The 18,229-nt window shown below is 37.1% G+C and overlaps 1 protein-coding gene across 24 annotated transcripts in view; it reads left to right on the top strand.

Annotated features, from left to right (window-relative positions):
• UNC80 (unc-80 homolog, NALCN channel complex subunit) overlaps positions 1-18,229 on the top strand; it is a 108,296-nt gene that overhangs the window by 66,084 nt on the left and 23,983 nt on the right. For 22 of the 24 annotated variants that reach the window (XM_072418567.1, XM_072418587.1, XM_072418586.1 and 19 more), the window contains 18 exons: positions 1,405-1,506; positions 3,121-3,301; positions 3,666-3,934; positions 5,308-5,442; positions 6,384-6,525; positions 7,630-7,726; positions 7,845-8,015; positions 9,001-9,093; positions 9,195-9,413; positions 9,525-9,725; positions 11,779-11,902; positions 12,101-12,226; positions 13,199-13,322; positions 14,463-14,669; positions 15,097-15,281; positions 15,446-15,611; positions 16,311-16,490; positions 16,705-16,843. In XM_072418567.1, coding sequence (XP_072274668.1) covers positions 1,405-1,506; positions 3,121-3,301; positions 3,666-3,934; positions 5,308-5,442; positions 6,384-6,525; positions 7,630-7,726; positions 7,845-8,015; positions 9,001-9,093; positions 9,195-9,413; positions 9,525-9,725; positions 11,779-11,902; positions 12,101-12,226; positions 13,199-13,322; positions 14,463-14,669; positions 15,097-15,281; positions 15,446-15,611; positions 16,311-16,490; positions 16,705-16,843 — 2,861 coding nt within the window. The remainder of the gene's footprint in view (positions 1-1,404; positions 1,507-3,120; positions 3,302-3,665; positions 3,935-5,307; positions 5,443-6,383; positions 6,526-7,629; positions 7,727-7,844; positions 8,016-9,000; positions 9,094-9,194; positions 9,414-9,524; positions 9,726-11,778; positions 11,903-12,100; positions 12,227-13,198; positions 13,323-14,462; positions 14,670-15,096; positions 15,282-15,445; positions 15,612-16,310; positions 16,491-16,704; positions 16,844-18,229) is intronic. The other 2 variants (XM_072418582.1, XM_072418581.1) reach the window with 1 other exon arrangement.

Below are 18,229 nucleotides of genomic sequence, written 5' to 3'. Positions count from 1 at the left end.
TATATATATATATATATATATATACAAACGACTTAAACTCACTTTTTACCCAAAACTCAGAAAACACTCAGATAGGTTGCAGATCCAGGGAGGCACCACCCCACCACAAAACACCATACCACATTAGTCCAATGATTGATATTTTTGGCCCCTAGGTGCACCCGCTTGCCTCGGGTTCAGATATCAACAATTCACTGACTCCTCATTGTCCACCAGTTGTAACACCAATATCCTGCATTCACCATGTACACCATCCCACTGAAGAGTCTTTAACCACCTTCCATCATCAACCAGACCCTGCCTTCCCTGGACCCCAACCGCTCAAAACATCAAACCTACTAAACCCCCCCTCCACACACACACATAAGCTCACTACAGCTAGGCCATCTACCAGTGCCCCCTCCTTCCTGCACAGACCCTCTTAAACCCTTCTGACAAAACTCCACCCTTAACAATCACCCCACCATTGTTCTCCACCCCTTTTTTCCTTTCTTAACCCCTTCCTGACTGGCTCTCCTTAGCACCCAGTCATGTAGCCCCTGTGCCTATGCTGTTTTCTGTATGTCAGCTCCAGGTCTACTTTGTCACAGTGCACTAGAAGAAAAATACGCCCCATGCATTGTACTGTGTTGTGTCAGACTGAATGTTACATTTCCATTTTTTACCATTCTGGAGTCTTGACATCCCATTCAAAATAAATGGGCTTTCTTGACAAAACACCTTAATGCAATGCACAGGAAGTCACAAATCAGAATGGATTCTAAAAGATGTACTGTATGTATTAAGACAACAGAAGGTACCAAGTAGTCCCTGCTTTCAATGATGATTGCAAAAGCAAAACAGTAAATTTTAAACAAATAAATACAAAGTTAGGAAATTGTGTTACTTTAGCTGCAGGGTTATAATAGCACCCACAAAGCAAATTATTGTATACCTTATCAGTACTACTTTAAATTTTCTGATGTTCCACATTAGTTTTAATAGATGTGAGATTTGTGTTTGAGAAATATACTAAGAAATGTCTTGATGCCCAAGGCAAAAAATCAGTTCCCAATGGTAATTTCTGCAGTGCAGAGTTAAAAAAAATAAAAATAATAATAAATTGCTTTAGGCAATGAGAACTTATTTGAATTGTCTATATTAACTTTTTTTTTCATTGGCCACACTGGTCTCAGTGAAAAAAACTTCTTTCATGCAGGTAGCTGGCAGACATAATGGAAAGATCAATCAAGTAGCATACTTACATACATCATAGCACTACTATAAGAAATCTTGCTGTCTGAGTGCCTTTTTTATTATCAGTATTAAATCCAGTTTGTGTGTGGGTAAAACTGTTTATTTTTTTAAATATCTGTATAGAAAATTAAGCCTCCTATACGTTTTATCAATTTTAAATTTCTTTAGACTTATGTACGTGACATTTATCCATTTCGACGGTCGGTTTCACCACAGCTGAACCTGGTACATATGCCCCCCGAGAAAGGGCAGGAACTGATTCAGAAGCAGGTATGTCAGCGCCTTCCGCATAGGAATTCTTGGAATAGACTTCTTACCTACCAGATATGTGGCAACTAGGTATAGGTTCTAACTATTGTAGAAGCAGTAACTGCTACAGGAGTCACAGCCCCAGAAGACCCTTTTCTTTTCACATTCCAAGAATGCTGTAATGTTTCTGCTTTGCTACAATGTGTGTGTTTATTTGTTTGGTAAGACATAACTCAAACATCTTTGTTAGATTGTGTATCTCTTGTAAACAAGATAGGCATTATTAACAATTTATAGCTATAATGGGGTTCAAGGAAGTAATTAGTATTTCTAAGCTAATCTAATGATATGCACAAATGTCTCTGATTATACTATCCTAAAACTACAAGCTGTAATGATACTTTAGCCTATATTAATATCTGTGATTAATTGTATACACGACATAGGTCTTTTTAAATTATATGCTTACCCAACTGCATTTTTTTTCCCATGCACTAATAAAGAAAACGTTAGCTCTTGAAAATGTTATATTTTTTCAGCCCAAAAATTACCTTCCTCCACTGCTTGTGCTTTGCCTATACAAACAATTTTTACTCTTGTGATCAATTATGTTGATTCTACCATAACATATATTACTGTATGGGTCACTGTAGGTTAAAATCTGACGTATCTTACCTGATTAATGTAAAAACAATAAGGATAACCTGACACCCCAAAGGACAGAAGGAAAAACTTAATATAGTCAAATCCCTAATTTACTGGAGAACACACATTTATTAAAGTCAATAAACAAAGAAAACACCGTTTTGATGTTCTCCTCATTTGTTAATTAATGAGACCAATAGTTCCCGGTGCCTAATAGCGCATGCATATGCTGCATGAACGCAGGATCATATGAGGGTCGGATTGACTTGACTTTGATTTTTTTCCAATTATGGTTGAATTAAATACCCAAGCCCGTACAAAGGGCTACTAGTATTCAATGTACCATCCACTTGTTTGATATTCAATTGCTTTTATAACCATTTTACTATTATATCTAAATGAAACTATGATCATGACATAAATGTTTTCACTTTTATTATGATGGCTAACCAATCAAAAAACTAAAACAAAAACAAGATGCCCAATCAATTTTCTGTCAGTATACCACAAAAATGTTTGCAGTTTTATTGAGAATCCTGAATAATTGATATTTTAGTTGAAATGATCCTATAATTGATCAAAAATATTACACACTGTATGGCTACTCTAGCCTACCCTGGCAGTTAAATCTCTTTGCTGTGATTGAATTATTGGTCATTAATCATTACTGAAATAATATGGTGCTTTATAAAGTCACTGTTAACAGTCAGTTGAAGTGTTTTGACTGCTCTGATATATTCAGGCGTGTTGTGGGGCAGGCACACGTGGGCACATCTGCCCTCACTTTTTTTGGGAATGAGACGTTTACATTACAATGATGTGCATGCACACGTGCCATGGATGGTATTAAGCCCCCTTTTCTTTTTTTACGACTACACCCCTGGATATCATGGAGACTACAACCTTGGCTGATGTGGCTTTCTGCACTTTATGTATTTAAATACTTCTTTAATATTATTATTTATTCTACAATGCACTGCATTTCTATAGGTGTTTACTAGAAAACTGGAGGAAGTTGGAAGAGTCCTATTCCTAATATCCCTGACCCAAAAGATCCCTCCTGCCCATAAACAATCCCATGTATCTATGCTTCAAGAAGATCTTTTGCGTCTGCCTTCATTCCCGAGAAGTGCCATTGATGCAGAGTTTTCACTTTTTAGTGATCCACAAGGTATGTCGTTATTATGAATCACTATTCACAGAATATAACTGGGTAATAATGACAACAGAGATCAGGGATCCAGGGAACATCCAATTGCCTCACGGGATCAGGAACAAATTTTTTTCCCTGTTGGAGCAAATTGAGTTTTTTGCCTTCCTCTGGATCAAGTGTGTGTTTATGATTTTAGATGGGATATGCTGGTTTGTAGTATGTTTATTTCCCTTGTGGTCAAAATTGATGGATTCATGTTTTTTTTTTTCAACCTGTGTATAAATATTATGAATCATGTATTTACCACTGTATGGCAATATTTTTAGAATTCCTTAGTGATGATTGCATGTTGAGAAATTGATTCTTTTGTTTGTTCTATTAGGTGGCAAGGAACTGTTTGGCTTGGATACATTACACAAAAGTCTATGGATAAAGCTACTAGAGGAAATGTTTTTGGGCATGCCTAGTGAATTTCCTTGGGGAGATGAGATAATGCTTTTCCTTAATGTCTTCAATGGAGCTCTGATCCTTCACCCAGAGGACAGTGCCCTTCTCAGACAATATGCAGCTACTTGCATCAACACAGCTGTACATTTTAACCATCTCTTTTCATTGAGTGGATACCAATGGATTTTGCCTACTATGCTCCAGGCAAGTGAAAAATAGATTATTGGTGTGAAAAGGTACATGAGTTTGATAAGAGATTTATCAATAAATGAAATGTTTGCCAATGTGGGAGAGGGTTTATTGGATCCAATTGCTTTTATTGTCTCCAGGGGAGGTATGTATAAGGAAAAACTAATTTATAAAATTTGATGTGAAAGGTAAATTGGGCCCAGTGATATCCTCGCACTTAAAGGAACACAGTGACATCAATTTGAATAGGTTTACACTCAATACTACCCAACAGTGGCTACCTCAATGTTAACATTGTGATAAAGGGAACTGGCACTGCCTTTAAAAATTCCTGCTCTCCTATGTCTAAAAGTTCCAGCATTGCAAAAGTTCATTCGAGGGTTTGATGTAATTAGCAAAGGAGCCAGATGCAAAAAAAAACCTAACCTTTATTTCCATCTGACTGTTTTGTTGTAGCCCAGATCCAGCATTTGCCCCTGGCTGCCCCAGATTTAACACATGCACCTGGCTCCCTTGCTGTCTAGCAAGTGGAAAGTCTGAGCTAAACCAGCAAGGAAGCCAGGTGCTATTGGAGCCTGAAACTGTACTTGCACCTGGAACATCACATGACCAAAAGTGTGGATAGTCCTTCTCCGCTCTCCTGTTTCTGCTTTCACATACTGACATTGGGTGCTGGGTCATGATTTCCAGCACCTGGTGCCGGGACATAGGGGGATTGGGCTGGCCCAAGACTTCTGTTGGCTGTGGCTTCAGTTGGGCCCCAAACATTGGTTGGACCTGGTAAGGTAGTACTGATTTCCTCCATCTAATGGCAGATCCGAGAAGAACTGCAGGTTGCAGTTTCAACGTGGGTAACCTCTATTTCTGCATCAGTTCTATTCATCTGCACATCATGTCCATCATGATACCTCATGTTTCCTGCAAAGTTTAAGGAAACAAATACATTTATAATTTCCTCTTATGTTTAGCAGTATAGTGTAAACAGACTAAAAAAGACATTAAAATATACACACCATAGTAGAAAATGAAATGTATACACACCAAATTAAAATTTACACACCATAGTAGAAAATCAAATGTTATCCTATTGCACATAACACTGGAATTATAAATTAAGGGGGGTTTATTCATTCAAGTGCTTTAGAAATAGGGACTATTTTAGGTTTAGAAATAGGGACTACAGACTATTATAATATATACTGTAATATGATCAACATCATATATGAGAATTAAGAATTAAAATAAAGATCTTGTTATAGCAGGGCTTAATGTGACTAATTGTAATGCATTGATTTATTGTTTCTGGTTTAGTGTATGCTATCTGCTTGAGTTTATGCCATAGTACATTACGCTAATTAAATGAACCTCTGCTTTTCTTTTTTAAACAGGTATATGCTGATTATGAAAGTAACCCTCAACTTCGCCAAGCCATTGAATTCACATGCAGACAGTTCTATGTACTGCATCGCAAGCCATTTGTTCTCCAATTGTTTGCCAGTGTTGCTCCTCTTCTTGATCTTCCGGTAACATTCTCCTTGATTTTAATTTTAATTTTTTCAGTTGTTTAATTACCAAAATGTTAATATTAACTTATCTATGACATATTGTATCAGAATATATACTGTAAAAATGTGTAATATGAAGTCTTCCTATAGATCTTTACAAAGTATACAGTGTATAGCTCAAAATAATGTAATGCACATTTAGACATTGTGTTTTTTTGTGTTTTCCTATGTTGTAAAATGCAAGCATCTTGTTTTTGACTCTTAACTACTCCTTGCGGTTGCAGAGACTGCAGAGTCACCAAAGGGCCCCTGAGCAAGATGAATTTATTGGCCCTCCTACGGATACAATGATAGAGAGGGAGGTTTTGACGCCTTACACTTTTGCAGGAAATGTCTACTAGGACCAAATAACTCAGATGTCATATTGTCAATGTTTAGGTTGTCCTTTCATTTTTTATGACAGGTACAGTAGAACCCCAGTTATCCGGAACTCAGAAAACCAGCACCCGACAGCTCTGCTTTCTTGATTGCTCCTGCAGCCCTAGTGGAGCTGTGGCATGTTTTCTGCATCCAAGAACACAAACCACAGCTCTGCTAGTGCTGCGGGAGCAATTAGGAGAGCCGAGTTGTCAGGAGAGCAGAGCTCCGCACCGTGATTGGCTGAGAAAAACTCTGATGATAGCTCAAGCGTTATCAGGGTTTCCCTTTTCTCAGCCATTCAGCACTAGAGGTGAATGGGGACAAGTCTCCTCAGTTAACTCCTCGGTAACCTCAGTTAACCGGAGACTACACTTATCTGTAATCGCCCATTCCCTGTGGGTGCTGGATAACTGAGGTTCTACTGTATTTAATATATAATATATAGGCCATGTAACCCAATGATAACTGTGCTGGGTATTGATTGTCTGGAAAATAAATTTAATCTGCTGCTTCTTCTTTCTAACCATGTTGATCCCTAGGATGGTGTGAGCAGTGGCTCTTCTGGTAAGGGAGTGTCTTCTCAGTGCTTGTTTGATCTTCTTCAATCTTTGGAAGGAGAAACGCCTGATAATCTTGATATTCTGGAGCTAGTAAAAGCAGAACGTCCACTTAAGTCATTAGGTAAATATACATTCAAAGTATACAAAGCTTTACTATATAAGAAAATTGCTGTTACTAATAATATTATACTAATTAATATTTGATATGATCAGACAGAATACAACAAATCTATAAAAATATGATGTTTACTACACATAAACCTGGGATCAGGGCCAGTTGTCTCACAAAACTACCTAGGTCTTTGCCAGGGGTGGCACCTAGCTTCTCTGTCGGGCATGAAATTGTCCGCTGAAGGACTCCCTGTTCCTGCTGCCAGTGTTCGGTTCTCAGTGACAACACCAGTAATAGCAGTCATTCATTGCCAGGGATCACTCAGATCACACAGAGCCAAGCTATAGACAGAGAAAGGCAAGGCTGCATTAGAAGAGTGTCGATCACAGCGAGCCAGACAGCAAGCTAAAATAGGCAGGCAGCAGGGAGCACAGAGTGTATTGAGCCAGAATATGGGGCAGGGATTATCAGCCTTTAAACATGGGGGAACCCCTTGGAATACCTTTTAGGTCTTCAGAGATCCCCTGCTATAATTACTATATCCACAGCTCACAGTACATTAATGTGGTGGTTATTTGGAACAAACTTAGAATTGGCACAAACTTCTCATTGCTCATGTGTTGTATATGCAGTATAACATTCTGTCCAGTGAAGGGGGGGGGGCACAAGGTGGACCTAGCCTAGGAAACCTTAAAATGTAAATCCGGCCCTGGGGCCCAGGTTGACAGAAAGGCAGTGTGCAGATAGCTGGGATGCCATACATTCAGTTCCCCCACTTCTTATTTGCCCAGGTCACCATTTTGTTTAAAATTGTCCCTGTCTGTAGTCTAGAGAATTGTGCTGGGTTTGGCAGATAAACCTATTTTGGATGTCATTGTATTAGAGGAAGTAACAAGAATTTAGAAGCTTACTGTATTTCTTTCAGAACCAGTAGATATTTTTTTGTGATTGCAGGGTTATTGAGGGACACAAAATATTGGGACATGTGCTTGTTATGGTATTTTTTTTTAATTTGTGCCCAGATATGCACTTTAACTAAGAAACATCCTGACATTCAGCCTGGCTTCAGTGGGAGAAACAATTCTTAACCATTTTTACTTCAATTCCACTTAGATTTCTGTTATGGTAATGAAGACATGGCATTTTCCATCAGTGAATGCATAAAACTCTGTGTAACAGTGGTGGCCTATGCTCCAGAGTCATTCCGCAGGTAACTCCAATGAAGTTGTATTTTCATGATTTGCAAGTGAAATGATGAGGCTGGAAATTACACTGTTTATAGGTAAAAAATATATGTATCAGTTATTTTTGTTAATATTTATTCTCAGTCTCCAGATGTTGATGGTGCTGGAAGCTCTGGTTCCTTGCTATTTGCAGAAGTTGAAACGACAGACGTCACAGTTAGAAACCGTGTCAGCGGCTCGTGAGGAAATTGCTGCCACTGCTGCCTTGGCCACATCACTTCAGGCTCTTCTTTATAGCGTAGAAGCTCTAACAAGGTACATTTTTTGTTTTTTTTTCAAAACAGGAATCCCAGTTTCTAGTACCCCACTGTTTTGTAGATTTGCAAATTAGGAGCAGCAGGGTGACTCACTGGTTAGCACTCTGCCTTTGCAGTATTAGGTCCCAGGTTCGAATCTTGGTCAGAACACTATTTGCATGTTATCCCCATGTTTGCGTGGGTTCATTTTATATTATATTATTATATATACAAAATTATTTAAAGATGAATTCCAGCCATACCTTAAATCCTATTACAGTTGTACAGGCTCCTTTATTTTCATAACTCCTTCCACTAATAAGCCTACTACTTGTATTAGGGATGAATGATCTTTAAAGAAGAGGGCTGGGTGCTGTGATGCTCACGTGAAGGTATGCATGACACCCTTTTAGCCTCTCCCCTGCAAAGAAAAGCACAGAGACACAGAAATGGAAATTATCACACTGATAGGGAGGCGGTGGAAACCAGAGAAGGGAAAATATAAGCAGCACTGGGAGTAGGCTAAGCAAACTCCCCTCTAAGTTTGTGTTACCAGGATACTGGGCCCATTATTTCTGTTACAGTTCAGAAACTCATCTATCACCTCTTTCTCTGCATCATTCCTTGTGGGTTGTTTTGGTGAACGACAGGCAGTTCTTTAGACCATGCACCTGTTTTAGGACCTGCATTCACCTAGAGACACAGAGGGTCTGCTAAGTGTGGTTTGGAAAGGGCTATTGAGCAATTTGCATAGGTGTTTTTCTTTAAAATGGTTAAACTAGCTTAAACATATGAAAGGTGATTGGGGCTCTAATGAATATCGGTTATTTGTATGCAGTACTTTATATTTTTTTCTACTAAAAACATAGAAAAAAGTTTTATATTCATTTTTACTCTTGAACATAATAATAAATTATATATAAAGATACTAAACATTCTTTTAAAATGTTGTTTTAGATATTTTATTAAAATAAGAATAATATTAAATTGAGATTATTTTTAAGGCCTATGACTGCACCCCAGATGAGCCGAGGTGATCAAGGCCACAAAGGAGCCACAACAGCCAATCATGCTATGTCAGCTGGGGTCAACCTGAGGTATATTTTTTCCACTATGTGATATCTCTGAATATCAGTTTTTTTTTTACAATATAAAGTTAGTTATTTAAAGTTGAATCAATGACTTCCCATTATTCCAGAGATAATCTTCACCTGCTGGAAGAAGGTCAGGGGCTACCCAGGGAAGAACTTGATGAGCGAATTGCTCGAGAAGAATTTCGAAGGCCTCGAGAGTCTCTGCTCAACATCTGCACAGAGTTCTACAAACACTGTGGTCCTAGATTGAAAATTCTGCAAAACTTGGCTGGGGAACCACGTGTCACTTCTTTGGAACTTCTGGATGTCAAATCACATATGAGGTCTGGATTTTACTAAATTATTAGCTGTTCTGCATAAGATACTGATTACTGGTGGATCAAAAATAGTCAAACAATGCAAGCAGTCATAATCATTTTTTTATGTTTTTTTAGGTTGGCAGAAATTGCTCACTCACTCTTGAAACTGGCACCCTATGATACACAGACTATGGAGAGCAGGGGGCTTAAACGTTACATCATGGAGATGTTGCCCATAACAGACTGGACAGCGGAAGCAGTGCGACCGGCTCTTATCCTTATCCTAAAGAGACTGGATCGTATGTTCAATAAAATACACAAAATGCCAACTTTAAGGTGAGCAGATGGCACAGAAACGTGCATTGAGTTTCTGATGTTGCAAACCTTGAAGTAAGGGCATAGTCCTTGATCACGTTCCTCTACTGCTGTCCATAAACATGATTATGGTGGTTTATTTGGCCAACAGCAGAGGAAAGCAATTTAAAAAACAAAGGTAGGTAAAATATAGGTAGAGAACTGTCACTATTGTTTGTGCCACTGTTCAGAATCTGTTATGTGAAGTGTTGAAGGAGAATGCCTATGAATGTCCTTTCCTAAATTACAGCCATGCTATTACATTTGTGTCAGGGATAAAGTTAGTATAAGTACACAAAACATCTGGTATAGCTAGATAAAATCACCTAACAGATGTTCTTTATTAGGTAGAGTAAGGATGCTGCTTCAGTGTTTGGTTTCGTATTAGGTTTACATATACTGCAGAATTATTGATTTTTTTCAGATAACAGTTTTTCTTCCCCTTTTTTCTGTGTGGCTTTCTCAGGTTTCATAGAATAAAGAAGAAAGGGAAGCATTTACCAATAAGGCCAATTACTATACTGTATCACAACAAATGGACCACTTAAGATGTGTAGTTCACATTTCTGGTGCCCATGTTGATGACAATCAGCATCTGTTCAGCTGCTGTCAGCTAAATCTCATTGACTCTAGTTTTGTAATGTAAACCTTTGTATATAAGTAGATAAATTGGTGCATACCGTATCTTACAAAATCTTTACATGTACTCTGAAATCAGGGCACTGTACATAGATACCTGCTTTTGTAAACCTACCCCTTTCTTCTTCCTATGCCTCACTTTTGGTTGTTGAAGACATCCACGACTTATGACTAATAGTGATTTTTCATGATGGGAGTAAAAGGCTTCATCTACACAGATATTTATCTCACTAAGTCCATATACATTCAAAGTCCTCTTCCTACAATAAATGATGAGGAGATATAAGTTATATTTAGAACGGCTTGTTAACCCAACGCGTTTCGCCCTTAAGCTTACTCAGGGGTATTGGAGATGTCCTAGAGACACTAATGTTGTCTATGATGAATGGTGAAAGAATATCAAGAGGACTCGATAAGGTTGACACCTAACATCAAAAATATTGGATGTTAATGAAGAATAATTTGTCAATTATATGGTTTGTTTTCAGGTATGGTAATGGAATGATGTTTGGTAACAGAGGTATTCTTGGTTATATAGGCTCAGAGAAGTATGACAGCTCCTTAGTGGTTGATAAAATTGGTCCTGTGGAGCAGATCAGCGTGTGCATCACTTATATCATTTATATCTTTCTCCTCATTATTTATTGTAGGAAGAGAACCTTGAATGTATATGGACTTATGAATGGATAAATATCTGTCTAGATGAAGCCTTTTATTCCCATCACAAAAGGTGGGTTAAGGCACTTGTAAAAAGACTTATGGAAAAGAAAAGCAATGGAAAAAGTAGGTAACACAGAAACTCATGTAGATCCAAGGATTCCAGGTAGCATAAAAACTTGATAAGACATAGTTTAGCATACAGGTAATTTTATGTTAACCATTACCCAATTAAGCTTGGTTTTAGTAAACTCTAGAGGGATAATCAATAACTTCCAATGGCATTGTCATTCTTTATATTTGGTCTAGTCTCTAAAGAAAATGATGGTTTCATGAAAGTACTTGAAGTTGCTACTGTGGAGAACAAAGTTTTCCAGTTTTGATATAGAAACACAATTATTTATAGAGAGATATTTTCCTAAAGGCTCAATGACCATTTGACTCATGTAGATGAATTCCTATTTCCCTAAAGACGTTGTTTTCTTAGCAGCTTTTAACAAACCATCCTTCTTTATTTAAAACAAATAACCACTACAATTAAAAAAATACTGCCTCAATTAACAGTTATATCTGAGCAGATTTCTGTTGTTTTTACAAACAAACTGTGATTCGAATTCAGTTGACGTTGGATGTTTGTTTATGAGGAGGAAGATGCCTATGCATAGTTGAGTTTAGTTTTGAAGCTTTTTTTCTGTTTTACTTTCAATTCCCTCTAATTTTACCTACTGTTGTATTGCAGACGACAGGTTGAGTGGGAGCCTGCCAGCAATTTGATAGAAGGGGTTTGTTTGACACTTCAGAGGCAACCAATCATATCCTTCCTGCCTCACCTTAGGTCACTGATCAATGTGTGTGTAAATTTGGTGAGTAAGTGTGTATTGGAGGCCCCTCTGTTTTATAACCAGGTTACTGTTGTACACATCTGTGCTCAAACTCCTGCATGCTTCGTGGAGACACGTGAGGAAGTACTCAAATACATGTTGTTTACATTCAGAGGTGTTTGTTTCCTGTTCACGAATGTTTGATTTATTTGGTTGACCTACAATACATTTACTTCACAGGTAATGGGTGTTGTGGGACCCTCTAGTGTTGCTGATGGGTTACCTCTCCTCCATCTCAGCCCATATCTTTCCCCTCCTCTACCCTTCAGTACAGCAGTCGTCAGGCTGGTAGCACTGCAGATACAGGTTAGTTTATTACTAAATTTTGATGTAATTAAATTTTTAGTCTGCAATTCTGTAACTCCTACATCTCCAAATACTTTGACATAGGATCTAACCCAGAAGAGCATACAATGTAAAAAAAGAAATAGACTATAGGAATTTGAGAAACCAGAGCTGATATTAACCTTAACTGAAATTAAAGAAAGAAAAGAACGAAAAATCGACAACTCTTGCAGTATGGCAAAACATTAAAATACAAGTTACCATACCTCTTCCCTTGCTTCACCAGCAGCTAGTAAATAAAGGCAGAGGGATATCCAGTTGTAAAATATGTAAGGGAAACTTGTGCTACAATTGCTTTTCCTCCCAGAATTCAATTTGGTTAGTCATCATGCAGGTCAAAAATTATGGTATATTAAGTACTGAAGCCAGAGAAAGTCAAGGAGCTAACATTTCAGGAAGAGGTCAGCAATGTCAACCCAATAATTGATGGATGAAATCAGTATCCTTTAAGTATAAAGGAACATGACAGCCTGCTTTAGCTGATCTAAGGCTCTGTACACACATGCAAGGGTTCTCGTTCAATATTCGGTTCAGGGCTGATATCGAACGAGAATCTTGCATGTGTACAGTGCTCGTCGTCCATCGTCCAAACGACCGTCCTGGCTGATCAACGGACGATGGATGAGGAATGATCATAATGCAAGTGTTGGGGAGAGAGTGCAGCGGTGTGCCCCTCCGTTGTTCTCGCCTCTCCCGTCCCTTCTCCATAGAGCAGAACGATGCTGTATGTACAGTGCTCGTTCATGCATCCATTCCAACAACAATTATTGCACATGTGTACTCAGCCCAAGACTAGTACTTTCACAACTGATGAAATCCCTGTATATTTGTGTTTACTTATTTCACCTTATTTTTACAAATGTCATTTGGATTTGAACAGAGATAGGCAGGATGTTGATTAGAAGAGTGATGAGATTTATGTGTGTAATTTAGGCACTAAAGGAGGATTTTCCCTTGAGTCATGTGATTTCACCCTTCACCAATTTGGAGAGACGAGAGGGGATGCTTCTCAACCTACTCATTCCTTTTGTGTTGACAGTTGGATCAGGAAGCAAAGGTTTGGCATATGTGACATATCATTCCATAGTTATTCAGTGTTTGTCAAGTCTGCATTTATTATGATATTTATTAGTAGTGTAGGTTTATATAATATTACTATCTGTCACTGAATTAGGTTGAATAAAGAATAAACATGATATAAAAACTAATATAATAATTTGGTTAAAAACCAGATAAATCAATGTTTTCAGGTTTTCTGGGTCACTCAGGGCTTCCATGATAGTCTTTATTCTTTAGTCTTAGAGAGCCTTAATAAATTATGCCCAATGTATCCATCATGTCATGTTTATTCTTTATTCTACATTGAGTGAATGAACAAATGAATCTACGTTCTTATCTTCATGTCTTTATCATGAATGCTATGCATCATGAATATTGGTATTCACACTTTAGTACAAGCACTGTACCCCTTTGATGAATGCATATGTTTCGAGTTTTATTTGAACTACAATTGAAATCACAAACTGTACACAAAAACAATGTTGGGTATACTTTTGGGGGTCTTTTTGAAAAGCAGTGAATTTGACATTCCCTGGTGAAGAATCAATAATTAACACTGAAACACAAGGCCCTGGAAGATTTCCACCAGAGAATGTTTAAGTAATTTGTTGCTTTATAAACAGACCCCTAACAAACATTTGTAGGGGTTTTTGTTTTTATTTTTGATGTGTTTTACATGTGCATTATATTTATAAAACAGTAAAAATATATAGTTCCCTCTTTAAATTTCGTGTTTGCTTTTATGCTCCTTAAGCTAGCCTTAGACAATAAAAGAAAGATGTTCAAGTACATTCTGACCATCCTTAGTCATTTGGGTCAGACCTGCCCTAAATGCAAATGTTTTTGTTTAGAATATGGATTAGGGTAGAGAAGGGGTACCATAGATAATTACAAAAGACTTTATACCTGCTCAACCACAATTATCTCAGAAAAAGCTCGATACCACATATAATAAATTATTACCCAGTAAGAATTTTCATCTCTAAAATGTTTGATCTTTGCCTAAGGTATCTTAAGCACAGATTCAAACAGTCCTTCTACATAACATAAGCTTTAGATTTTTTTTAAGCAATTACTTTTTCTCTTTCATCTTCCACCTGCTTACAAGATTTGATTTGTAATTTCTTGGGTCTCTCAGACAGTCCTTGTCTGGAGCAGCCTGAGGTCTTCTTGCTTTTGCAGACTGTGATAAATATTTTGCTGCCTCCACGTATTATAAGTACTTCCCGCAGCAAAAACTTCATGCTGGAAAGTTCACCTGCACACTGTTCTACCCCTGGTGATGCTGGAAAAGATCTTCGAAGGGAAGGACTTGCAGATTCTACCAGTCAAGCTGCATATCTTGGTGAGGTTCTGTTATCCAGTGGTTTAAAATTTAGTTTAAATTAGATAAAGATTTATGTTCCATGACTATTCACACTTTGCTAATAAATACCGAAAGGATCCTCAGACAATCTTGATTTAAATGTTTCAGAAGAACACAATAGTGACAGTTCAGGAATCCATTTTTATTAGATATATTTTTTTTTCTAATTGATATTTATAGCACAAATTAGGCAATGAACAATCCTTTGTCTATCCAAAGTTTTTCAAATCTTAGACCATCAATTGTATCAAAATAGATGATATGCCATTCCATATCTTTCTCCTGTAAGTTTTCCATTGCTACAATATGAGATTTCAAGTAAAGAATTTGCTTTAGTTTAAAAGTGAACACACCATCAAAAATATAATGTTTGAAATCTCACCTCAATCTTTCATGCTTTTTACAGCCCTAAAAGTTATATTGGTCTGCTTTGAACGTCAGCTGGGAAGTGAATGGTATCAGCTTAGCCTGCAAGTTAAAGAAATGGCTTTGAGAAAGGTGGGGGGCTTGGCTCTTTGGGACTTCCTCGATTTCATTGTAAGAACTCGGATTCCAATATTTGTCCTTCTAAGACCTTTCATCCAATGTAAGGTAGGCTAATTTCCAATGGTTAATAATATTGTTTTTTATTTTGTTTTCATACCAGAGTAAAAACATCTCTTTTAAACTGTATCCTTAAGTTGCATCCATATTGTACTAGGTTATTTGACTCATTTTGTTTATAAGGATGAATTTGTTTCCCACTGCTCTTTTAGCTGCTAGCCCAACCAGCAGAGACCCAGGAAGAGCTGAGTGCACGGCAGCACATAGCAGACCAGCTTGAGAGGCGTTTCATCCCAAGACCTCTATGCAAGAGCTCTCTTATTAATGAGTTCAATAATGAGTTAAAGATCCTAAAGGAGGCAGTTCACAGTGGGTCAGGTAAGACCAAAGCCATTCCTAGATGTACTGTTTTAGCACCATGTTCTAATTAGATAAACCTTTTTGTCATCATAGATTAGCCTAAAATTGAATCTGCCAACTGCTGTTGCTGTTGGGATTTGAATAAATATAAAATTCATTCAGAATGTTGGTATTTTTTTGCCAGAATTACCGAATACTGGTTCAATAAGTGTTAGAACATAACTTTTAGTTGTGGCTTTTATCAGGGGTGTAACTAAAAATCAATGCCCCCACATTTACTAAAATCTCACAAACACCTTAAAACAGGCTTAATGCCAAACTCACATGCCTATATATATATATATATATATATATATTTATATTTATAAATTATGCTCATTTTGTGGGATAGCTATAGGTTTATGGTTTACTGTAACTGTTATGGTTTTACTGTAAAGATTAGGTTTAGACATACATCATGCTTACTGCATGTATGTTATTGTTGTTCATTTAGAAAATGCTGCTTACCACATTTCTGATAAGATTTCTAAAACATACATATATAGTTTAAATTATGATAATGTGACAATGTTAGGGCATTCAAGTTAGAATGTTCAAGTTTTTTTTTTAGCATTCCTTCCGTTATTGCTATTCTAGAATCTGTTCAGTTTTATTGACTTGTAAATGACTGAAAGCAAAATGACTTTTATGTCACTGTTTGTGTAACTCCTTTTTAAGCATATCAAGGGAAGACATCCATCAGCACAGCTGGGACTTCCACTTCTGCTTACCGCTTAAGTTTGGCCACAATGTCTCGTTCTAACACGGGAACTGGAACAGTGTGGGAACAAGACAGTGAACACTCCCAGCAAGCCTCACAGGACACACTCAGCCGCACTGATGAGGAGGATGAAGAAAGTAAGTTGGAAAGCTTTATCATAGGGGCATAAGCAGTTCATTTTGGCATTACCAGATACTAGAAATTTTAAACAGCATATTGAATAATTATTATTATTCTTACAAGGCATGATAATTACTGCATTCTTACATAGGTGGGTATTTAAAAACCTCAGGGGTTATAGTTCTTTCCTTGCGACAAAATAATTTTTTTTTTTTCACTCTGTCCCTTTAGATGACTCTGTGAGCATGCCCAGTGTGGTAAGTGAACAGGATGCGTACCTCTTGAGTGCCATTGGTAGAAGACGTTTCTCCAGTCACACATCCAGCATGTCTGTTCCCCAGGCTGAGGGTGGCATGCTTCCCAGCCAAAGGTAAACTGTGCTGTCCATCCATTGCATAGCAGCTAAAAATTACATGATAAAGAAATCTAAACCATGTAATGCTTTTAGTGCAATATACTTCCAAGAACATTATATAATGGCTAAACTTTTTTTAAAGGTGTTCTTACTTAGTTATTCCACATTATCACAATGTCCAAATGACTAATTGCAGAGAAACTGGAAGATGTGGATGTAAAAACTAGATTATTATAGGAATCAAATACAAGGCAAGATCTTATACGATGATATTTTGCGTATGTGCTAGTGTTACTTGCTTAATTTTCATCAAACAGCATAATGATTAGAATTTTGTAACAAATTTCTCATAGCATAACCATTCTTGTAGCTTTCAGCACTAACTTGGTAAAATACACATTAAATTACCAGACTTCTTAAAGAGGACCTATTCTGCACTTGTTAAAGATAAAATAAACACTCTTACCCTTATTGCAAATGGTTTCCTGTTAATTTTACCTATGGCCAAGTGTGATGCAGTACTTTTGCCTTTACTCACCTTCATCTGTAAAGTTTCTATGTATGACCTTCCAAATAATGATGGCACTGCCTTACTAGCCCCAAATGACAAAAAAAGGAAATCACAACGTCTTGTCAAGATTATATGGTTATTTAAAGATAAAAATACCTTTTTATACTGAAATGGCTAGTAATAAGTAGGATGCTTATTCTGTTTTCATTTTAAGGCAGTGGCTCATGAAAGTGGATAATTTATATCCTAAAAATGTGGCATATGCACTACACCAATATAAAACTATACTACTGTGTACATAACTCATTTGCTGTAACAAAGCTAATAATATTTTATTGACCATTGTGCAATAGTTCCTCTTTAATGTCTTATGTGTAGAATACTAGCAGAATAATAAAATAAACCTTTGTCCTTTGGTGTTTCTTACCATCTGCAAATTTCTCTTTTCCAGTTAAGTTTACAGCTAGTGATGTTTATTGTCCCTTTAAATCTGGTTCCTTGTTGCAGTTGTCAAAAATTCAGTTTAACTGTCTTGGTAAACAATGTCCATTAGCAGAGGTAGAAAGACATAATTTAGAGAACAGTACAGACCACTGCATCGTGGAAAAGCAGTTGTATTTGTTTCAAGAGACAACTTAGCTGGAACCAAGAGGAATGTTTGAATTTAGGCACTATGAAGTACAAGTTTTGCATATTGTTAGATGTATAACTGTAAGTTATGACTTTTTTTGGCTATTTTTCATGGACAGTCCTTGTTCTTGTAATATGTGTTTGTGTCTGCTATTGCTCAGGAAACTTGACTTACAGTATACAATCTAATTGTTGATATTAAAACCATTCATGTAACAACAGCTAGTTATGTCTGTTTTGAATTGTTTAGGTGTTTTTCT

The sequence above is a fragment of the Pyxicephalus adspersus genome, chromosome 7 (genome assembly GCF_032062135.1).
Source record: "Pyxicephalus adspersus chromosome 7, UCB_Pads_2.0, whole genome shotgun sequence".
Classification (NCBI taxonomy): domain Eukaryota; kingdom Metazoa; phylum Chordata; class Amphibia; order Anura; family Pyxicephalidae; genus Pyxicephalus; species Pyxicephalus adspersus.
This window is presented reverse-complemented; position numbering and strand designations above follow the sequence as displayed.